The 16,125-nt window shown below is 56.6% G+C and overlaps 1 protein-coding gene across 2 annotated transcripts; it reads right to left on the bottom strand.

Annotated features, from left to right (window-relative positions):
- Nucleotides 1–1,009: 1,009 nt before the first annotated feature.
- On the bottom strand, nucleotides 1,010–15,593 carry PITX2 (paired like homeodomain 2). Of its 2 annotated transcripts, none has more exons than XM_068941864.1 (5): nucleotides 15,460–15,593; nucleotides 12,963–13,018; nucleotides 5,262–5,522; nucleotides 4,058–4,263; nucleotides 1,010–2,318 (listed from the first exon to the last, which is right to left on the bottom strand). In XM_068941864.1, the coding sequence occupies exons 2-5, from the start codon at nucleotides 13,006–13,008 to the stop codon at nucleotides 1,755–1,757; spliced, it is 1,077 nt and encodes a 358-aa protein (XP_068797965.1). In that variant the 5' UTR covers nucleotides 13,009–13,018; nucleotides 15,460–15,593; the 3' UTR covers nucleotides 1,010–1,754. The 2 variants fall into 2 exon arrangements, with proteins under 2 accessions (XP_068797965.1, XP_068797966.1); XM_068941865.1 differs by lacking the exon at nucleotides 5,262–5,522 and adding an exon at nucleotides 12,679–12,816 and having other exon boundaries at nucleotides 15,460–15,585.
- Between the last annotated feature and the right edge of the window lie 532 nt (nucleotides 15,594–16,125).

Genomic DNA, 16,125 nt, shown 5'->3' with positions numbered 1-16,125 from the left:
CGCGCCCGGAGGTCGAGCCGCCGGGGCGGCCCCCCCCGTCCGTCCGGGTTTCTGTGTGTTTTCCTCGTGCCGCCGCTTCTCCGCTGCGCTTAACTCCCGCCGGTGTGGAGCTCCGGTGCCTCCGCGCCTCTCCCTGCCGCGCTTTGTGCCGCTGCCCCGCGCCCGCGGCCGGCAGCGCCGGGGCATGCCGCGCCGCTCAGGCCCGCTCCGATGTCACCCGATGGGAGGGCCGAGCGGTAATTCATCTTGATTTGCTTCATTGTCCCGGGGATCGCAAACTATAATCCTGTATAATTTCACGAACAAGCAGGTTTAGAATTAATGGGTCAATATTATTTAAAACAAAACACGCGAGAGCACGACCTTTTCCTTCAACTACGTGTTGCAACACGGAGTGGCAGGAAACTTCGGGCTAACCTCTCAACCTTCGGGCTCTGAGGGGCTGCGGTTATTTGGACTGCTCTTTGTTTCTGTTAATGTCTGAAGGGGGATTTGGAAATAGAAATGTAATATTACATGAAGGATCTCCCTGCTTCAGGGAAAAGGTGATGGCAGGGGGCGGCGAAGGGGACGGATTGCTTTGAACGGGAGCGATTTGTTTGCAAACTGGCTTTTTCTTTTAATTTTCCTTCTCTCTTTTCTTTAATGTAATAAAAACTTCCTTCACAGCGGGAGCAATTTATGCTCCAAATACAGCAACCTTGCGGCTGGTCAACCTCGAGGCCAACAATGTCAAATACTCCACTTTCTCGGAGCTGTGCAGGGGAGTAATGGAATCCTGTCTATTTTGCAAAAAACACAGAGGCAGTATTTCCAAGCCCCGTGTTAATTTAGCATGTAAATTTAGTGTGAGGGATTTTTCACATGAAAAATAGTGGCATTTATTTGTATTGCAGTAAAAAGTACTGCCCTGTGTTTCCAGCAAATGCGATCTAGACTCATCTATCAGTCAGTCACTGCAGACTAGTAACCGCTGCGCAGTTTAGCTCATTAAATAAAAATCCAGACAAAACGGTATGCTGTATATTTTACTCCCATGAAATAAAACACATTTTTCATGTTTGCTGAAAAGTAAAACAATAATATTGTACGAAATGTTATACACAGGGCATGTTTTACATTGCAATATCAGAAACATCATTGCATCCACCAGAGGTACTATTCTAAAACTGTTATTCACACAATGGTTTTTTTTTAATAATTATATGTTAGAAACATACAGTGTCGCATTTAGTATATACATTCCCTTGCTCGCAAGCGAAAAAATCCTAATCGCTTCTGTGTAACATGCTTTATTTTAAAGCCTAACCTTTTAAAAACACTGTTGTGATATTACTAACAACTGCTTTTATAAAATTAATTTGACATTTCGATATATATACATCCTTTCAGTCATTTTTTTATGTTAACAATGCTAAACTTAAAAAATAACAAGCTTATAGTAACATTAAAATGTCATATCATATCCAGTCAAACATTTGTCCATATATATATATATATATATATATGTCCTTGTAACTGCTGAAATACTCTTAGTGAAAGATCTCAGAATCTGTAGGAGGTCCTTTGAAAACAAAGGAACTATCTTATTTCAGTGGTTTCCTTTTCTCTCTCTCTCTGTCTTTACCTCTCTCTCTCTCTCTGTTTTTTCCTCCTTTCTCTTTCTCTATAGTGCCCATTACTTTCTAGTGTAATTCTCAGTCTCTGTGGGAAATGGGGAGGGATTCCCATGCAGTGTTTAATACTTTTGTATCTCACACGGGTCTGTCCACAGCATACTGGCAAGCACTCAGGTTGGAAGCGGGGTTCTGCACACTGGCATAGCCAAAACTGGAGTGCTGCTTGGCTTTAAGTCTCAGACTCGCCAAGCTGGAGTTACATGTGTCCCTATATACATAAGGAGGTGTTGGAGGAGCATAAGGACAGGCTGGCGTTGGCACTGCAGAATTCAGGGAGGGATTGCTCAAGTTGTTCAAGTTATTCAGGCTGTTGAGGCTGGAGCCGGGGACCCCCGTGACTGCGGAGGGTACCATGCTTGAAGACATACTCATGGAGGAGATGGAGTTTGGAGGGGAGAACATGCTCTGAGAAGACAGAGGGTTGACATTCATGGAGTTGAAGAAAGGAAAGCTTTTGGTGGAGAGGGAAGCGGAGGTCAGGCCTTTGGCTGCCCAGTTGTTGTAAGAGTAGCCGGGGTACATGTCATCGTAGGGCTGCATGAGGCCGTTAAACTGTGGACCAAAGCCATTTTTGCAAAGCTCGGCTTGCTGGTTCCTCTCTCTCTTTCTCCATTTGGCTCTGCGGTTCTTGAACCAAACCTTTAAAAACGGGGGAGGGGGGGAGGGAGACGGGAGACGCGCGTTAGTCAGTCAACAGCCACAACCACAGCCCTTCGCTAGCCTTTGGGCCGACATATGTCCCTGCGCCTATATACACAAATACATACTCAAGGCATATAGAGGCTGACCTCCTTCCCTCCGGAGCCCACTGCTGCTGGCGGCGCACCGCGCACCACGGCGAGGCCTGGGCGTTGGGGGGACTTTCGCGACCCCTATTTTCCCCGCCGCTCCCATCCCGCTCCTATTTCTCACGAAGCACTAACTCCCGCCACCGAGGCGAAAGCTTCCGTGTTTTTTTCGTTTTCCTTTTTCTTTTCCCCCCTCCTTCCTTGGCTTCCTCCAGACTGGAGCCATCCAGGGGAAACGGGGGGTGCAAAGTCGAGGGCAAAACGCCTGGAAATGCGAGGAATTTTAAGGCAATGTTTCCTATTACGGCGATGGAGGGGGGAAGCCAGCAACTAATAAATCGTTGCTCCAGTTTTTTAAAGTTACAAGTTCCCCTTGTGCGAAAGCTTCCAGAGGCGAAAACTACTTCTAAGCCAACTTGTTGGACTGCACTTTGGGGGGGGGGGGGAGAATCGCCTTTTAACAACGTGCTAAATCAGATCTAAGGGACCCTCCCCGCAGACAATGAGGGAAACGTGCCCTCTCCCAATCCACATCTGGGTGTCTGACCGCGGGGCAGCCGCCGGCAGCGCCGCCGCTGTGTGTATTGGAGCCGCCCCGCGGTGTTTACACGAGCCCGGCTCGCCCCGGCCTGCCCCGGGGGCGAGGGGGGATCCGGAGCGGCTCGGGCACTGCGGCCCCCGCCCCCGCCCCGGCCCCGCCGCCGGGGCAGCCCGGGGCTGAGCCCCAGCCTCGGCGCGGCCCGGCGCGGCTGGCCGAAACCGACAGCCCCGGGAAAAGCCGCGCCGGGGAGCCGCCGCCGGTCGGCCGCCTCCGCTCCCCGCTGCAGCGACGCGGGGAAAAAAAGCCCATTTTCCCCCTCGTCGTCCCGAGCGCCCTAACTGCTCCCAGCGCCGTCCCGGCCGCTGGCTCCCCGGCCCGGGGCACCGCAGCTTCTTCTCTCCGCGCTCGCTTTGGGGCAGAAATAGAGCCCTGCACACCGTCCCCCTCCTCGCTTTCTTCAGGCGATGCCTGGGGCAGCAGTTCTGGAGGGAGTCGAGATTGCCGGGAATTTGGGGGTCAGCCCGTTTTGCAGCGCGGCATTTGCACGCGAGCAGGATTTGGCTGGGGCTTGGCGTCCTTTTAGCGCGGCGCTGGTACCATAAATCTCGGAGGGGGAAAGGGCGGAGAGAGCGCTCGCCGAGTTGGGAAACCAAAAGAAAGAAAATGCAAGGAAGGGCACGTTGTGAGTGCCTCTGAGTTAAGTAAAAGCCCTTGTGTATTTTACATCTTTTTCTGATTAGAGGCAGCGCAGGTTGCAGCCTGTTCCAAGTTGCTTTCTTGGCTAATGTTTTCATTAGCGTTTCGATCAAAAGGAGCAGGACGCTTTGCACGGTGAGGGCGAAACGTGCAATAAGCCATATTCCAGAGAGAGAGAGAGATCCCAATCTGTCTCGCTTTGACAGAAATGTCCTGCTCTGTGCTGCTTTTGTGCGAAGGCTCTGAAGTTTGAATACAAACCGAAATCGAAAGCAGCTGCAAACATTGCGGGCCCCTTCCCTTTCCCCCTCGACCCTCGCAGGTCGGAACCGGGGTTTCGTGACGGGACTTACCCTAACCCTGGCCTCGGTGAGGTTGGTCCAGACGGCGATCTCCTCCCGGGTGGACATGTCCGGGTAGCGATTCCGCTGGAAAGTGGCCTCCAGCTCTTGCAGCTGCTGGCTCGTGAAATGAGTCCGCTGCCGCCGCTGCCTCTTCTTCTTGGAGGGGTCCTCGGATCCTGCATCCTCATTCTTGCTTTGCTGGCTCTTATCTTTCTCTGTAAAGGGAGGGGGGAAAAGAGAAACACAGGCACCTCAGACTCAAAAGCCTTTTCTGCAGCGACTGGGGGAGAGGGTTGTCCTGCACGGCGACAGATCCCCGCCGCTTCCTCCCGGCCGCGGGCAGGCAGGGTAATCATTAACTACGCGCAGCAGCCGCACCGGCCGGCTGCGCCGCCAACCCGCGCATCCTGCGGCGCGCCGAGACACCGCTCTGCTCCACGGGCGCTCCCCGGAGCCGGTAGCCGTGCACGCCCTGGGGGTACCCACAAACAGACCCGTTACGGAGGAATAGTTATCGTGGGGCAGGTGCACGGACCCACGTAACCACGTAACCACGTATCTATATACAGGTTATTCGGCTATCTATATACAAGACATTCGCCTGTGTGCAAGCTATTCGCCTATCGATATGTATATTATTCGCCCATTCCATACATACATACATACACACACACACACATATAAATTCACCTAGTGATATATATGTTATTCGCCTATCAATATAGATATTATTCACCTGTACATGTTATTTTTCTATCTATCTATATGTTACTCGCCCATCTATATACATACTGTTCGCCTATCTAGATACATGCTATTCGCCTATCTATATACACCTTATTCGGCTATCCATACACACGTTACTCGCCTGTCTATATACATGCTATTCGCTTATCTATATACACGTTAATCGCCTGTCTGTATCCAGGCTATTCACCTATCTAGGTCCATGTAATTATCTTTCCCTGCGTCGGCACACGGACCCCGCACGCGTAAAAACAAGCAGGGGGTCTCGGCTCCGGTTTGGGAGCCCTCCCGAGGGAGAGGGCGGTGGCTGCGCAGGCCCGGCGGCGGCCCCGGCCGCGGGGTGCACGTCGGCGCCGCGGCGAGAGACCCGGCGCCGGGGCTCCCCGGGAAGCCCCGGGCAGGCGGTCCCGGCCGGGACGGCGGTGCAAACGCGGGGCGGAGGGTCGCCGCTGCTCCCCCCTCTTACCTGCGGCCTCGGGGCTGGAGGTGTCGGAGATGGTGTGCACCTCCAGCCGGTGCTTGGCGGACTCCAAGGAGGAGCGAGCCTGCCCCGGCGCCAGCGCTGTAGCCATGGCCAGCGCGGGCTGGTGGTGGTGGCAAGATGATGAAGAGGAGGAGGAGGAAGGTGAGGAAGAGCACAGCTTATTCCCGGCTCCCAGGCGCTCCAGGCTTAACGGGTCTTTCATGCAGTTCATCGGCAAAAGGACGCCAAAGTCTACGTGCGCGCCTGGGGGGCTGACAGGAGAGTGTGTGCGTGTGTCTATTGGTGTCGGTACGTATAGGTGTGGAGGCGCGGCGCCCCGTCCGCGGGCGCGGAGCAGCCCCGGGGCTCCCGGGGGGAGGCGCAGCGGCGGCGGCGATCGTCCCCCTTGTCACCGCTGCAGCGCGGGGAGCCGTGCCGGGCCGCGGGGGCGCAAGCGACGGCGACAAAACGCGGGCGAGCAGGTCCGGTCCCGCGCCGGCGGCGGCACCGATACGGACACCGCCCGGCCCGGGCAGCAAGTGGCCGGGCCGAGCGGCCGCGGGGCTCCGCGGCAGCGGTGCGGGGAGGCAAGGTGGCACCGGCGCTCCGCGGCGCGCTGCTCTCCGCCGCCCGCGCATGGACCCGCGCCGCGCCGCGGCCAGCCGGGCACCGCGTCAGCTCAGCCGCTTCCCTCTTGGCCTAACATCTTAAACCGGGGCGGCCTGCCCCGGGCCGTGATGTCACCTGGGCCCTGCCCGCCCCCGCCTCCGCCCCCCGCCGCCCCGCGCCAATGGGCGCCGCCGCCGCCGCTGCCGCCGCCGCCGGCCCCCGCCTCCCCGCGGGGCGGCCGGCACCGGGCCCGGCCCTTGGGCCGCCGCCGCCGCCGCCGCCGCCGCGCTCGGCCCTGGGCCGCCGCCGCCGCCCCCAGACCTCGCCGTTCCCACCCCGTCCGACCGCCCCTCCGAAAAGCCGCGCCGCCGGGGCGCCGCCGGGGCCCCCCTCGCCCCGTTTGAAGGGCCGCGGGGACTGGTGCTGCAGCACGGCACAAAACGCGCAAAGCGACGAGCAAACGCGGAGGAGCCCCGCGCCGCTGCGCTCGTTACCGAGCGGTACAGACGGGAGAGGGCTGCAGCGCACCGGGTCGCGGAGCTCTGGGTAGTGAGGACAGCCAGTTCTCGCAATAGTGACCTCGGCGCGGTGCCGGCGCGGAAAGACTTCATATCGCGGGCAACGAAACAAGCAAGCTCTGTGTCTCAGCCCCGACTTGTAGGTGTTGCAATCCCGGGGCTCGCGGACGAGCTCCTTTCCCTGGGGCCGCATCGAAGGCGGAGAAAATGGGGAAAAATCTCTCGTTAATACTGCAATTCTCGTTCCTTCCTTTCAGGAGGCTTTCAAGCAACGAGATCTCAAGAGCCTTTTTCCAACCTTCTTCCACATTTTATTAATTTATTTATCTGTGGGGACCGTCCCCCTCCGCGGCCGGGACCCAGTCCCTTACACACCCCGCCTCCCGGCGCGCCCGGAGGGGCCGCGGGGCTCCGGGCCGTGGGCCAGCCCGCACCCCAGTGCGCGGCAGCGCCGGCCGGGGCCACAGAAGCCGTTTCCAGACGCGAATGAGACCCGTCAAAGTTTTGCACAGTGCTGTCCGCGGTCCACAAGCACGCACGCATCTCACACGCAGGCACGGAACCAAATCTCCCCCCGGGCACACAAGGGGCAGGGTTAAACCCCTAATACCGAGGCGACGGCGACAGAGCAAATGCGCGAACGTATGTGCCAAGGCTGCTCAGCCAGCATGCCTGCACCTCCGCGCCCGCGCTCCCCCCCGTCCCGCGGTTGCGCTGCCCGCTGACGGGTCCACATATAGCGCGGGGGCCGGCCTGGTGCGGGCCAGCGAAGCGCAGAAGGAGCGAGGGATGGGGGTTGTTTTCAGTGGGAGGGCAGTTCGCCCTCCCGTGTGCCTCAGGATCTTCAGGGGCCGAGGAGGCTGTCCCCCACCCCAGCCCCGCCGACAGCCGAGAGCCAGGGGACCCCCAAGCACCCGAGCCGGCCTGCCCGGGACTCCCAGCGCCCGGTTGGGGATGAGGAGGAGCCCGAGGGAGCCCCGCGTTGAAAACGCATACGCAGATGGCGCCTGGAGCTTATAATGGCTCTGCACAGTCACGGATATTTTGTAACGAAAAGTTACAAAAAACTTGCCACAGAGGTGACCCTCCAAACCGGCATCACAATGCTCACATTTTTCTATATCCCCTTGTCCCCCCTCCCCCCCCCCCCGCAAAGGTCCCTCTTATTCGCTGATGCTCTCTTCTGAGATACGTATCATCATCTCTGGCAATCTTACTTATCGCTAAATTATACATATTACTTTCGCAGCCTGTTAGTAAAGAAGGTTAAATTAATTTACATTCTGCTCATTATCTCGTGTTTAAATGACGTGTTTTTATCCCTGAGATTTGGCAAAGAATCTCTTTCCTCAGACCCCACAGCGTTTCGATGAAGACAATGCTCTTACATTTGTAGTGGATTTTAATCTGATAAGACTCTAATTTGCTTAAGTCTTTTAAATAGGGGGTTTAAAATGATTCTAGCCGTTTTCTTATTGAATTTCCTCTAATTCCCCCAAGATCATAAAGTATATGTGTAAAGTAAATATTTCCTCCCTTTGCACCGGCAGCAGATGACCTATAACTAAGTCAATATGAATCCAGCTCCATTCTGCACAATTTGTTTACTAATCACATCCCCGTTTCTCCTTAACCTCTCGCTATTACCTGGTCCCGCACCCATCCATCCCCCAAGCCTTTCCCCACGGCGCGGCCCGCGAGGGCCGCCGCCTGCGCGGGCGCGGAGCTGCCGCGCTCCCGCGGAGGGCGCCGGAGGGAGCACGGCCTCTCGCTAGCTCCGCCGGCCGGGACGCAACGAGCCTGCAAATCCCACCTCGCTTTTTTGGTAAGGTGAGCGGAGGCGGTGTGCGCGTCGGCCGGGGGAACGCAGTCCTCCCTCAGCTTTCGTGCATGAGCCCGTCTCTTGCTGTTTTTGGTTAGGGTGTTTTTTTCGTTCGTTTTGTTTTGTTTTGTTTTAGTTCGTTTGAGAAATGCCGGCTTCTTTCGCCGTGCCTCCAAACGAGCAGCCCCTCCCGGCTGGGAAGGCGGAAAGCGCTACTTGCGCGCTTATCCGCGCTCTCCGCGGCAATAGGGCGCTGCCCGCCCGTCCCGCGGGGCCTGAGCCCCTGCTGCCAGAGTCGCCGCTGCCCCGGTGTGTCTCGGGACACTTGCCGGGGGGGCAGGTCCCCTGGCTGCTCCCCCGGGGAGGGTGGCAGAGGAGGCTCCGCTGCTGGCTCGGCCCCCCCGACCGCCCCCCAAAACTGAGGACAGCCTCGTCCCGGGGCGGCGAAAGGGAGCCCCGAGGAAAAGGGTGCCGGCGTTTCCTTATACGCCTGTGATTAAAACCCCACCACCCCGGGCAGGAGGGGAGCTACCACGCAGCCTTAGTTGTCATGGTGACCATAAATCACGTAAATCCAAAAATACCCACCTATAATCTGAGATGAAGCTTTTATTTCCCGAGCGAAATAATATTTTAAAAGCTGTCAGCCGACGAAAAAACAACCTAATTGTAGTCACCCGAGTAATATATTAGCGGTAAAGGTTTCAATTAAAATGTCAAAAGTGTTTTTTTAATTTTCTGCTGGAAGCTCCCGTCCCCCTTCGGGCCCGGGTCCCGGCAGGGAAGCGGCCCAGTGCGCACGGGCCCGCTCCGCGCTTGCTGCGCGGGGCTGCCACCCCCGGACGCCCATCTTGGGGCATTTCCCTGGCCGTGGCGCTCCGTGCGGTAGCGCTTACCGGGGAAGTGCCCCTGTGCGCTGGGGCCGAGGGCACCTGCCAGCGCCAAACACTGGGGATTTGGGGGCGACCCATCCCTCGTGGGTTGTTTTTTTTTTTTGGAAGCTTTCCGGACAGGGTGTTCTCGCCCTTGCGGCCCCGCCGGTGCCGCTGGGCGGCAGGACGCGAGCGGGGCCGGGAGCGGAGCCGCGGAGGGGGCTGCAAGCCCTACTGCGGGTATTTATTTTCCCACTTTTGCCTTTATCTACTTTATAGGATCATCGTTTCTAGACGTAATACTCTCCTAAATGGATAAATCGGTTCTTATGTAGAGTCTCCAGCTAGTCCTGTTGTCTTTTACCTTTGGCTTGTTGTCTTTCGCCTATCTCGGATTACCGGGTATTCTCCTAGATGAAGAGCCATTAATTACCCATTCAGTCAATATTAGGAAGACTACAGAGCTTTTTACATAGGATTAAGAAGACATCAGATCGTTCCATTAGTATATTCCTGCTCACGAATAAGCTTTCGTTATACATTTAGTTTTCCCTGGAGTGAGGCTAACAACTGCTGCATATATTATTCTCAGACGACGATGGCGACGACGGCGGCGGGGGGGGGGGTGGGGCGGGGGGAATGATATCCCCTCAGCACAACAAATAACTTTTAATTTGCACTTCGCAGTGGCTACTGGAAGGGGAGAGTGACTTTCCCTGCCTTGCCCCAGGAGCGACGGCGCTTGGGTGCCTTTCCCGCCTCCGGCTCCTCCTCGGGGCCGGCCCGGTGACCAGGCGGGGCGCAGGGCCGGGGCGCGGGAGCGGCGGGTCGGGGCTCGGCCGCGGCCCCCCAGCCCCGGCTCCGGCCCCGGGGGCGGAGGCTGAGCCGCCCCCTCTCCGCGCCTGAGCACCTCCAGAGGCACTGCCACCCGCGCCCCTCCGCACCTCTGAGCATCAAGCTGAATCAGCTGCTTTTTTTTTCCCCCTTCCCTAAAAGCGATGGTAAGTTACTGCATATTCGGCCCCAAGAATGATTTTTTGGAAGCAGGTGAAACAATCAATTTGTGATGCTGAATGATGATATAAGGCGGTAGGCGATTTCAACGTTTAATGTCGGGAGGCTGCTTGTTTCAGCAATACCCAGATTAGCGATTAGGGAAAACGATTTCTTAGGTAGAATTCACGCAGCCCATAAATTAGATGCGCACACACACACACTTTTTAAACATCTTCCTATCCTGCAGAAAAGATTATTCGAATAACATCATCAGAAACCAGTATGTGCGCCGTGTGGTTTTCAAAGCGTGTGCTTAAATTTTCGTAATTTTGTAGGACTGGTCATTCAGAAGCAATTTTTTCAGACTGTCTAGGTAAATATAACACCCGCTGAGCTGCGTTTGACATTCTAGGCTGCAATAATATTTTCATACTTTCATATTTTCATTTCCCCAGCATGGCTATGGACCCACTTCTTCTGAAATAACCCTCACTGTGCCTTGTTCCCAAAAGAGCTTCCTTGCAGGAACCCAAATACGCCTGTGTAGTCTGTAGGATCTCTTACTGCATTTTGTTTTCTCCTTTCACATAAGTATTGGTTTGACCGAACGCTCACATTATTACTCTTATTGCTAATACTACTAGTTAGCAATTACTTGCATTATGACTACTTATTTTATGTAGATTGCAAAATCACTAACCGCACTAGTAATTTCCAAAACAGCACTCCGACAGCACAGGGTCTTAAACTGTTATTGCTGTGTTTCCCTGCTTCCTAACACAGCTTGCCTGAAGGACAAGCCTCATTCGAAGGAAATCACATAAAGCATGAAGTCCTGACATGCAGGCAATGCAAAATCAACCAGCACTACATGATTAAAAAGCAAAGCAACGCAAAAAACACCACCCAAACCTCATCTGAATCAAAAGAAAACATCTGTGATTTCTATTATTTGTAGCGAGCTGCCCATGCAGCTCAGGGCACTTCAAGACTTGTCATTATCCGTTGCATATAGATATATATAAGGTTTGCACGTATACATTACACATCTGCAGGAATATAATCACATCTGCAGGCAGTCTCCACTTCTTCGTAAATAGGAAGGTTTTAATGGCTAGGCAACCCAGCATTGCTTCGCCTTGGACTTATATTTTAATTAATGGCATTAAAGGTGTTTAGATAGCAATTTCCCCTTCAATCCAAAGGGTAAAAAACAGACTTACTGATATGGTAACAAAGCAGGAAATTTTACGTGTACTACAATAATCCAGGTTCATAATTGATGGTTAAGAAAATACCCATTTGTTTCTCGGCAGAGGAAGTAAAAGTTACCATGTCAGGGAGCATATGTGGATATTACTTTTATAAATACTTAGTCGAATAAAGCTGGCGTGTAAGGGCTCATAAATTTATTATATCAGAAAGGTCCCCACTTTCCCATTAGATCGTGCTAAGGACTTTGATTAAGACCACCTGTTCATTGGGAGGAAAAGTCAGGGGAGGGTAAAAAGGCCTTTCTTATTTTCAAACCATATATAAAGCAATGTCACCCTTCCTTTCCACATTATTTAACACTTATTACTGATGCAGGCAAAAAAGTGCCAGACCTTGGTAAAGCCTATTTGTGCACAGTTTAATATCATGTGTGTTTCCGGGATTAAAAATTACTGGTTCATAATACCTTTGCATGTGGAATTACCCCGGATTTTGCTTTCTAACCTTCCTTTAGCTTAATCGTTTCTTCTTCTAGGGGTTTTGATGTCCAGGTATCAAATCATGCTTAAAGTCTCCGGGGGAGGAAGGAGGTGGAATTGGGAAGGGGACGTGGCTACTCCTGAAATCACTAGATGTTATTTGAGAAATAGCGAGCTGTTTGGCCAAATAGGGTTAATACAGTATTCTTACAAGGAAGTGTTTAACCACGAGACCAGGAATACGTACATTATTAATTCAGTCTAGTTTCCTGTATTATTAATTCAGGTTAATATATTTTATTTAAACAAAATTACGTTTATCTTGGATTAAACAGTCTCTTGAAATACAGCGCGCTTGTTTTCTTCTTTGTAATATGTTTGCATTGCTGTTTTTCTTTATCACCCATTGGGTTTGCCTCCCAGACCCCCTGAAACGGGAGCTCAGAGGAGCCAGCAGGAGCCAGCCCTGCCGGGAGCGGGGGCGCTGGCGGAGTGCCTGCACCTGGGGGTGGGGGGCAGCGGGAGCCGGGGGGTGATGGCATGTTTATGAGGGTGCGTGTTTTGGGGGAGAAACTCCCAGGCCCGTGGGGGCAGCGGTGCATTTTGCAGAGGACGCGCTGGGGCAGGTTTCAGTGCGAGCCTGCAGCCGCGGGGGCTGGAGGGGGTGGCCCCGCGCACCCTCCCCCCGCCCGCGGGGCCGCGTAGGGCAACGCGCAAGTTGCGCGCGGAGGGGGGGGGGCAGCCAGCCGCCCCCCCGCCCGGCCCCGCGGCGGCGCAGCGCAGCGCGGCGGGCGGCAGGGGGCGCCCTAAGGCCGCGCAGGCGGGCGCGGTGCGGCGGCGTGGAGCGCGGCCCCCGCCGGCGGCGGCAGCGCATCCCGCGGAGGGGCGCGGAGGGGTCCCGGCGCTTACCATTGGCGCCGGGGTGCTGGCGGCCGAAGAGCTTGCTGCCGGCGGCCTCCTTCCTGCCCTCGGGCGCCTCGCTCAGCTCCCCCTTTTTGAGCTCCGCGTCCTTGGAGAACAGGCACTCCACGGCGGCCGGCTGCACCCCTGCGGAGAGAGCGGCCCGCGGGCGCTCAGCCGCCGCGCACTCCCCCGCGGAGCCAGCGCGGCCGCCGCCGCGGGCACGGCCCGGCCAGCGGCTGCGCGCCGGCCCGAGAGTTGCGCGAAAAGCAGTCGGAAACGGGGTCTCTTACCTAGCTGGACACAGGCTGATACAAGTTTGCGACAGTTGGACTCCATTACCCGTTATCTGAAAAACATTAATTGCATCGGATTAAAAAAAATAATAGAAGATTACGGGAGTGCAAATAAAAAAAAAAAGGCAGCTTCTCAGGAGCCCCGTCGCAGCGATCATTTACGTGAGACACCTCTTTTCTTAACGACTTTCGCTCGATGCCACTTCTCCCCGAGTCAAAGCCGAGTCCTCGCCTGCCCCGGCGGAGAGACTGACGGCACCCGCAGAAGGGTGTAAAACCGCGGTGCCGATTTTCCGAGGCCGACAAAAGGCTCAGCCTCCGCCCGGAGCCCGCCCGGCGTCTGCAGCCACGGAGCGGGGTTGCAAAACGCCCCGGGCCCGTCCCAGGGACCCCCGTCCCGGGCGCTGCAGCGCGCCCCGGGGCCGCGGGAAATGCGCGGCCGCGGCCGGAGGCTCCGCGCCCCCGCCCTCCGCGGCCGCCTCCCCCGGGCTGGGAGACTCGGTTCTAAAATCACAGGATTAGTGCCTGATTGAGATGTCTGTTGGTGAGATATTACAAAATTCATTATCACAGCTCCCTACTAACTCGATATGAAGTAACACAGATGGGATTTTATTAGTCCAGGCTTCAAATGTTTACTTATGATAATTTCGGGAAAAAATTTGCATGTCACCATCATTTCAGTAATCTTTCTTCTTCTTCGCCTCTTTTTGAGTGTCTAGGCTGGGCGCATTATTAGCTGGGGCTTAGCAATGCCGCAGCCTGGCGCTTACAAACATTTTGGTTGAAATAATCCCTGCAGCAGCGCCTCTGTGCGCCTCGCCGTCCCGCGGCCGGCACGGCGCGGCCTTGCTCCCTGGCAGCGAGGATTTTACACCAAAAAAGGGGGGAGAACGAGGGGGAAAACGTCCAGGTATGTTCCTCGGCACTCCTCGGAGTATTATTATGACACAGCGATTTCTATTCAAAGCCGAAAGAGGCCTCGGGAGAAACTCCAATCCGTGCTGAATGCTACCCCCAATAACCGGGCCTAGTATATGAACTGTGGCTAAATTATTTGGGAAGGCAATTAAGAAAACCTTACTTATTCGCTGACGGTCCTTAAATCGGCTCTGTCAAGACTAGTCTGCCATGACAAATTCAGCTGCCCTCCCTCGCCGCCCGCCTCGATGGCTAATTTATCTAACAAATTGAGATACACAGCTCCCCACCACCACCACCACCGATGGGAAGTTTTTCTCTCCCCTTAACCGCTCATTTCCTAGCAGAAATGTACCTTTCCAGGCAGCATTATTATTGCTTTCTTGCTCTCGGTAGCCCATATTGCTCCATTCCTTTCTCGTCTCAATAGCCCCTTTTAATTTTTAGCAGTTGGAAAACGCATCTCAGAGCGGGTCCAAGAGGAGCGAGAGCGTTTTCCTATTGTTTCAAGCCCGGTGACTCAATTCAAAGCGGCTCTGCTCTCTACTCCCTTTTCAATTTCTATTTCTCCAAGCACTCATCCACTGACAATTAAATATTTCAGCACCTCCGCGCAGTTACGAATCCAGCAAGCGCCCAAGCCGCGCAAGCCCTGGCTTTTCTCCGCGGCTCGCAGGGGCTCAGTCCACGAACAACCTGCTCGGGGCACTCGGGCTGCAAAAGCTGCAGGACGCGAACAGCACAGCGCGGTCCTAAGAGATTTTTTTCCTTTTTACTATCTATCGCTATTCTTTCGCGGGGAAAAAAAATTATGCCGAGTCCCTGGAAAAGTCGCAACAACGCCCCAAATAGAGAGGTCCGTGAATCGGCGGGAGGTTTTTTGAGAGAGGCCCGCGGCGGCTTGTCGGTGGCTCGCAAACGAAACGGGCGCCGCGTGCGAGGCCTAAATCTCCGCAGCGCGCGCAGGGGGCGGCCGGGCCCTGCTGCTCCCCCGCGCATGTTGCTCGGGAGAGCCAGGGCCCGGGGGGGGGCCGGCCCCGGCGCGCAAAGAGCGCAGAGACCCACCCGCGCTTCCCGCGGCGGCCGCGGCCCCGCGCGGGGCTCCCCGACACCCGGCCGCGGACTCGGGCGCGGGAAGCCGCTGCCTGCGCGGGGGCTCCGCGGCCCCAGGGCTGCAAACCGGCGCCCGGAGCAGCAGCCAAGAGGCAGCGCTTCCCTCTGCGCCGACCTTGCACGATTCGCCCTAATTGCCTCCGAGTAAATTAGGAACTCGAGCCGCTTTAAAAAGTCTCTCCACAAAGCCGAGCAATTTGGAAATTAGGATTAATCTGATCGGATCCGGGTAATTACACAACCCGTAGCAAAAGGGCCCGGCTCCAGGCCTCCCTCGCTCGCCAGCTACCGCTCGCCAGCACAAGCGCGGCGCCGCCGGCAGACGGGGCGCCCCCGCCGCGCCCCGGCCCCTTCTCGCCCCGCGGCCCCGGGCGGGCCGGGGCCGAAGCGCGGCCACGGACGAGGCCGCCCCGCGACGGAGCCCCCCCGGCGGCCGCGCCGCCCCGCGGGCCTCACTCACCGGGGCCGGCTGCGCTCCCCGCCCCGCTGTGGCTCCTTCCCGGGCGGCGGGGCTGGGCGGCACGGAGCTGGGCGGCGGGGCCGCGCCGGGCTCCTGCGCTGGCTGCGGAGCCGCCGCCGCCGCTGCCTCCCTCCGTCTCCTGCCCTCCCTCCCGCTCCCTCTCCCTCCGCCTCCCTCCCGCCCGCTCTCCCTCCGTGACGTCACAGAGATTCCTCCGAACTCGCCGCGGGGCGGGGGAGGGCGGCGGCGGCTCCGCGGGGCTGCGCGGCGCGGACGGGGCCCCGCAGCCACGGCCGCTCGGGGCGCCGCTCCCCCGCCCCCGGCTGCGCGGCGGAAGGAGGGAGAGGGAAAGCAGCGGGACGGCACGGCCAGAGGAGAGGCGAGGTGGCAGCGGGCGGTCGCTCCGCGCCCGCGCAGGGCGCGCCCCGCCGGCGGCACAAGTAACTTGCCTAACTTTCCCAGCGGGAGCCGGCGGGCGGCCGCGCCACCGGCTGCGCTGCCGCCAGGTGTGAGGAGGGATGCCGACCTACTGCGAGAGGTCCCTCTCTTTTCTTCTTTTTTCTTTCCTTCTTCTTTTTTTTTTTTTTGTTTTTGCAGTCCCCGGGGTTATTGTTCCTACATGTAGCGCTAGCGTAGTGCCGGGGCAGGCTAAATCCTTCCCCTGAT

Source organism: Struthio camelus, chromosome 4 (assembly GCF_040807025.1).
Source record: "Struthio camelus isolate bStrCam1 chromosome 4, bStrCam1.hap1, whole genome shotgun sequence".
NCBI lineage: Eukaryota > Metazoa > Chordata > Aves > Struthioniformes > Struthionidae > Struthio > Struthio camelus.
Note: the sequence above shows the minus strand (reverse complement) of the source record. Positions and strands in the feature narration are given on the sequence as shown.

Coding starts and splice junctions, on each gene's coding strand:
- PITX2 (XM_068941864.1), bottom strand. CDS start 13,008: ATGGAGTCCAACTGTCGCAAACTTGTATCAGCCTGTGTCCAGCTAG. Junction 5,523..12,962: donor ATCAGCCTGTGTCCAGCTAG/GTAAGAGACCCC, acceptor TCAGCCCCCCAG/GCGCGCACGTAGACTTTGGC. Junction 4,264..5,261: donor CTCCAGCCCCGAGGCCGCAG/GTAAGAGGGGGG, acceptor CTCCCTTTACAG/AGAAAGATAAGAGCCAGCAA.